The sequence below is a fragment of the Nicotiana sylvestris genome, chromosome 11 (genome assembly GCF_000393655.2).
Source record: "Nicotiana sylvestris chromosome 11, ASM39365v2, whole genome shotgun sequence".
Lineage (NCBI taxonomy): Eukaryota > Viridiplantae > Streptophyta > Magnoliopsida > Solanales > Solanaceae > Nicotiana > Nicotiana sylvestris.
This window is the reverse complement of record NC_091067.1, coordinates 70,038,670-70,045,080: the sequence shown is the minus strand read 5'-3', so window position 1 is coordinate 70,045,080 and position 6,411 is coordinate 70,038,670. Positions and strand designations below refer to the sequence as shown.

Sequence of the window (6,411 nt, the reverse complement as noted above, 5' to 3'; positions counted from 1 at the left end):
CTTTAATTTATTTTTCCAAATTTAACCTTATATACGTATTCCTAAAAAGTTTTTTATTACTCACATTAAATTATGCTGCAACATTTAATTAAGAATAATTTAGTCACACTAACTATTTTTATCTAGAATTTAGTATTTTCTCTAGGAATATTTAACCCTCCAATTTGAGAATAATCTCAAGACTTTTCTGGCAACTATATTTATATCTCCCCAACTCTTCATTTACCCTACAATAATATTCCTCTTTATTTTTGTTACATAAGCGAGCTCTGCAATTTGAATAACTGTCTGCGATCGATCTCCGATCCAATGGGTGGGTTTGCGATATCAGAGAAAATGCAACTGCATTTGGCCATGTTGGCGTTGCAGTTTGGTTATGCTGGTTTCCATGTCGTCTCCAGAGCTGCACTTAACATGGGCATCAGCAAAATTGTTTTCCCCGTTTACAGGAACATTCTTGCTTTGCTTCTCCTTCTTCCCTTTGCCTATTTTCTTGAAAAGTAAGTAGTACTAGTTAATAACTGCAATCCCAAGAAAATTGTGTATATTAGGATCGATCTAATAACTCCTGTTCTATTTTTATTAATTCAACAGGAAAGAGAGGCCACCTCTTACTTGGTCCTACACGCTTCAGTTTTTCCTGCTAGCAGTTATTGGGTATGATATATACAAATATATATGGAATTACACGATTTAGGCTAAAACAAAAAAAAGAGAAGAAAATAATTGGCATTTCTTCTGTACTGTGTTTGTCCTTTAACAGAATTACTGCAAACCAAGGATTCTACTTGTTGGGCTTGGATCACACTTCCCCTACTTTTGCTTCTGCCATACAAAATTCTGTCCCTGCTATCACATTTCTCATGGCTGTAATGCTCAGGTAACTTCTGATCTCTTCAAAATCGGCGAGTTTATGGTTGCAAATTAGGATAACATGCAATATAATTGTTCCGCTTCGAACATAAATATGTGAATTATCGTACATGAAGCACACAGCTTACATAATTAAACCAAGTGCATTTTTTTTTACTGACAGTGCAAAATAAATAGTTATACAATCAGATTAATTTTAAGAATTTTTTTTATATAGTAAGGTTAATTTTAGTCCTCATCATTCGCACGCGGATAGAGCGTAATGAATATTGAGGATTCATTTAGTCAACCTCAACTAATGCATTACTAAGACGAATAATGAATATTCCTCATATTTTTTTTCTTTTTGTTTGAATTTTAGGATAGAAACAGTGAGATTTAACAGGAAAGATGGAATAGCAAAAGTGTGCGGAACATTGTTGTGCGTGGCAGGAGCATCAGTAATTACACTATACAAAGGACCAACCATTTACAGCCCAATTCCACCATTACAAAGGACCTCCACACCTGTATTGTTATTAGGAGATGCTAAAGGAAAGAACTGGACACTGGGCTGTATTTTCTTAATAGGGCACTGCTTGTCGTGGGCAGCGTGGCTAGTGTTGCAGGCACCAATTCTTAAAAAGTACCCTGCTAGGCTATCAGTCACATCTTACCAGTGTTTCTTTGGAGTTATACAGTTCCTTATTATTGCTGCTTTTTGTGAGAGAGACCCTCAGGCCTGGCTTGTTCACTCTGCTGCTGAGCTCTTCAGTGTCTTCTATGCGGTAAGCATTTCAATCTCTTTTTCTTTAAGACCAGAATTTGAAATTTATAGATGACAGCTTCGTTCCTAAATAATAGTATCATGTGAAATATAATTGTTACAAAAATTGAGGTTAGTAACTCTGAAAAATAAGATATAATACGTCGATGATACAGTATTTTTAACCTGTCACATTTTATAAGTTAAATTTGTTTCTTTTTTTTTTTTCTTTTCAAGAGTAATCCAGTCAGTTATAATAGTAATCAGCAAGGAAAGTCAGAAAATATAGAATGTTCTTTGCGGATTAAAAAAAATGTTATCATACTTATTTGGTTAGTTAGTATTTTTTATTTGATTATGTTTTTATTAAAATAGTAACTCTTACAAAATTTTAATATTAAAAACTATAAATTTATAATGTGGTTTATGTAGTGTCTAAATATGTACGTTCTGATCAAATAATTAAGAAATTGTTGTTTGAATTCGTATAACTATAAATAAATTGAATCGGGCACTTTAAACTGTGACATTCATTTTTGAACAGGGAAAGTATATATCGTTTACCTTAATAGGCCCCCTATAAGGTTAGAGACAAAAAAAAAGAAAAAAGGAAAGAAAATGGAGGAGAAATTTTAGTTAAAGGCTGTCTCTGCGACATTAATAATGTGGGCAAAGAAACAGCAAAGCAATGGACCTGCCTAAAGTATTTCAGGGGAAATTTCATGTGACACGCGAGGTTATTAGTCAACGTTAACCTTTCTAGATCTATTGTTTTTTATTCGCTCAAATACCCCATCTCATACTCCCTCTATCGAGTGAAAAAAAATACTCCCTCCAAGTTCAAAAAAATTATAGACACGTAAATATTATGATTTGTTTAGGATTATAAATTTACTCTTTTCGTTTACTTTTACTTATCATATTTCGATTTTCGAGCGTCAATTTAACTAATTTTTATCCTAAATTGTATTAGATTATTTTAATATTTTTAAAATTAAAATTTACATATTCGAAAACAAAATTTAGATAATCGAAAACTATACGGAAAGTACTATAATTTATAATTTTTCTCATATTAATATGGTGAAAAAACACAAATTAAAATATTGATTAAAATTTATGTAGTTTGACTCTCGAAAAATAAAACATGACAAGTAAAAGTAAACAGAGAATAAAAATTTCATTTGTTTCTTGAACTCCATAATTCAATCAACTAGGTCCACATAATTAGTACAATCCGACAGAGAATGTATAATAGGGTGGCCATGCGGTTAGTTACAGAAAATGAAATGACATTAATTAGTCATTCCTTATTATTTATTTGTTTTTGGAGAAAATGAGGATGAAATTAATTGCAAAGAAATGATAAATGCAGGGAGTAGTGGCATCTGGGATAGCATTTGCTGTACAGATATGGTGTATTGACAGAGGGGGCCCAGTCTTCGTTGCTGTATACCAACCTGTTCAGACTCTTGTTGTTGCCATTATGGCTTCCGTTGCTCTTGGCGAGGAGTTTTACTTGGGAGGGTACCTATTTTTCTTTCTCGATCTCTCATTTAACGCACTACTCTCGACTTGAATTATTTATAGTTAAAATATTTTATACTGAGTTAAATTCTCAAAAAGATAATACCTAAATGATGTATTGTACAAATTTGCACATATTAATTTAAAGTCTGGATTCGTAAATAGACCCAAATATTAATGCTTTCCACCCAATCCCCGTAAAAACAAACACGCAGTTTTTTCTTAATCTTCTTTTCTGGGCCAAGGCTAATTAATTCTTTCCTCAATCATGCAATTCCAAGCTGACCCTTCAATTAATGCACATTCCTTTACCTCTATGACAAATGTTTGGAACATATATGGGTCATGCAGGTATGCAAGAGACTTTAGTACTATTGCTTCTCCTTTAGTTGAAGTTATTAAAAAGGATAACATTTTATATAGGAAAAAAATAAGATGATGCATGCATAGATAATTCCTTGATATTACAAATTCCTTGTTTAGTATATTTTCTTAACTGATGTGTTATTAATATAAGTATTAGTAATACAACCTACTATATATAAATAATACATAGCAAATTATAGTATATTAGCAATACCAAGGCTATTAATGCATGCATTAACATGATTAAAGATAAAATTATTCTTAAAGTCCCTTAAAGCTAAAGAATACAGAGGGCATTTATGCAAACAATTAATTTTCCTAAAAATTATGCAATGCATTTTAATTGGTAATACACCACACCAAACAATGGACAAGAAATAGTCTGTGCATAACTAATGCTTGCATTACTAATTACACATGCATTACCAATCAACGCATTACTAATACACCTTATTCAGCACTATACTTATACACCCTACCTAATAGCTTCTTTTTCCACATCACTTGTGATTGTGCAGGATCATTGGAGCGGTGTTGATCATAGCAGGGTTGTACTTCGTCCTATGGGGTAAAAATGAAGAATCCAAGTTTGCCAAAGCAGCAGTTGTAATCCAGTCCCCAGCAGATCATATTAACAACACTAGTACTAGGACAGCCAGCCACATCAACTCCTCTTTGGCTCAGCCACTGCTTGCTCACTCAACTGATCAAACTGCAGCTTGACCAGCAAAAACCTACTAGTAACTCTAAACGACAAGAGTTTTCTGGATACCAGAAAAAGAAAAGTTTTCAGAAAAAAGCAAAAAAGGCTTTTGGTGTGTTTATGAAAGTTCTTTTTCTTTTCCATTTAGGTCCTTATCCTTTTTTTCTTTTTTCTTTTTTGCCTTCCTTTTTAGTTGCTTTACTTTCACTTGGGGAGAGTGGCTTAAAGCCAGGGATGAGAGGGATGGTGGAGGGATAAAACAAAAGAGAAGAAAAACAGGGTGTGATGATTGCTGTATTATTTTTGATGTGGGGGTCTCTGCATGCAAATCCCAAAGTTGGTTTTCTTATTGCAATGCTATGGATGAAATGAAATAGAATACAATTCTTCTTCTTTATTTGAATTGATTTTTGGATGTTTTCGCACATATTAAAAATTTTATATTTTAACATTAATTAACAATAAAATTGATCATATTAATCTTAATTTGTTCATTAGAAATATAACAAATACTTCTAGGCTCTTTACTCTAAGGGCAACTTTAAAAAAAAAAAGTTAATTCCCTGTTGATATATGAAAAAAAAAATCAAATATTGTCGGACCATAAAAAAAGGCCGAAAAATTAATTAAAATGAGCCGAAGAATATATGATGCTGATTTAGAAAGTGCAATTTTTTCTATAGAATGGTAATTGGTGGACCCTAAGATTGCAAAATGATAGTAATTATGTATTGCTAAGGGAAAGGGGCAGCACGCAAGTTGATAATTACACATAACATCATCACAAAACTCTTTCAGTATTTTGCGGCTGGCATGACAAGGAATCGCTCCAAATCATCACTCATCACATATTCTTTGAAGCATAGCGTGAACTTTTGGAAGGCACCATTTAACTTTTACATAATCATTTTATTTATAGTATAATTAAAAGTAAATATTACGTATAATATATATTGTTTACCGTGAAAAGGGTAATAATAATTAAATTTGTTGATGTGACTTTAAAAATATGTAATCTATTTTTATGCTAGTTGTTAAGCAGTTGATGCTAGATATGTGGAGATAAAAGATGAAATGTGAGCTAAAATAAAATTATAATCGAACCGGGGGTTTAGCTGTTCAGGCCTCGGACTGATCGATGAGGGGCCTCGAGGTTGATGCCAAGGCTCGGGCTCGAGCTATCGGGGATAATCGGGAAAGGGCTAACAGTTAGGATATGATTATGGGAGGCTCTTTATGGCCAACCGACAAGCAATAAATGAAGAAAAGTATGAAGTCAACAAATAAGAGCAATAGTGCCGAAGGAATATGTTAAAGAGAAAAGAGAGAGAGAGAGTTGTTATTTATCTTGTGTAGAATAGTTGGAGCAACAACAGCCTTTACAAAATGGCAAGGATCCCCTTTATATAGGAGGAGGATCCCTACATAGTACAAAATGCATTAATTATAAAGGTATGGAGATGGGACGGCTAGACATGACACCTTGATACAAGTTCCGGGCAGGCCGGCTTTGTCAGACTTAGCCGCGTGCCTTGGGAATTCCCCATTTTTACTCTAGCCCCGAGCGATATTCTCTTTAGGTCGGGCCTCGACGAGCTTCGAGGGAGGGAACTCAGTCACAGCTTCGCGTCCTCGAGGCCTCGAGATGTTCTTCTCGAATGACCTAATAGCAAGAAATCAGACCCTCTGATTTCGCCGCATATATATAAATTATTTCAATTGATTATTTAACAAAATGATTACTAACCTATTATTGTATAAATTTAAAAAAGAAAGAGACGTACCACAACAATGACATGGAAAAAAACTAACAAGCACATTATTGAGTAAAAAGTAGTATAGTATTTGTATAGCTTAATGTAGAGAGGGGTAATTTTGTCATTTATATCCTTCCTCTACTAACCACCGTGAAGTGGTTATATTAGTTAATGTTGTACCTTCAGTTGTTGGTTAATACAAAATTAGATCTTCTCCTTCTCTCTCTACAACTTTGTTCAATTTCTTCATGCTTCAATTGCATGCGTATGAATTTGAGTTTGTCAAGATAGAACTCAGATTCTATCATGGTACCAGAGTGATCGATCAAGATTTAGGACCAAAATTTTTCAATTTTTCATAGGAAGATTGCTGAAGCAGATCAGCTATGGGAGAACCAGAAGTTGAAATTCCTCAAATTGATCATAATCATCCTTTGTAT

The 6,411-nt window shown here is 33.4% G+C and overlaps 1 protein-coding gene across 1 annotated transcript; it reads left to right on the top strand.

Moving 5' to 3' along the window:
* Nucleotides 1-221: 221 nt before the first annotated feature.
* Nucleotides 222-4,617, top strand: LOC104227222 (protein WALLS ARE THIN 1-like). Its single transcript, XM_009779422.2, has 6 exons — nucleotides 222-500; nucleotides 595-657; nucleotides 764-880; nucleotides 1,235-1,640; nucleotides 2,994-3,145; nucleotides 4,030-4,617. The coding sequence occupies exons 1-6, from the start codon at nucleotides 310-312 to the stop codon at nucleotides 4,232-4,234; spliced, it is 1,134 nt and encodes a 377-aa protein (XP_009777724.1). The 5' UTR covers nucleotides 222-309; the 3' UTR covers nucleotides 4,235-4,617.
* Nucleotides 4,618-6,411: the final 1,794 nt, after the last annotated feature.

Bases quoted from the DNA above. Each gene is read 5' to 3' on its own strand.
- LOC104227222 (XM_009779422.2), top strand. From the start codon at position 310: ATGGGTGGGTTTGCGATATCAGAGAAAATGCAACTGCATTTGGCCATG. The intron at 881-1,234 runs GTAACTTCTGAT...TTTGAATTTTAG, and splicing joins CTCATGGCTGTAATGCTCAG to GATAGAAACAGTGAGATTTA. The intron at 3,146-4,029 runs GTACCTATTTTT...GTGATTGTGCAG, and splicing joins GAGGAGTTTTACTTGGGAGG to GATCATTGGAGCGGTGTTGA.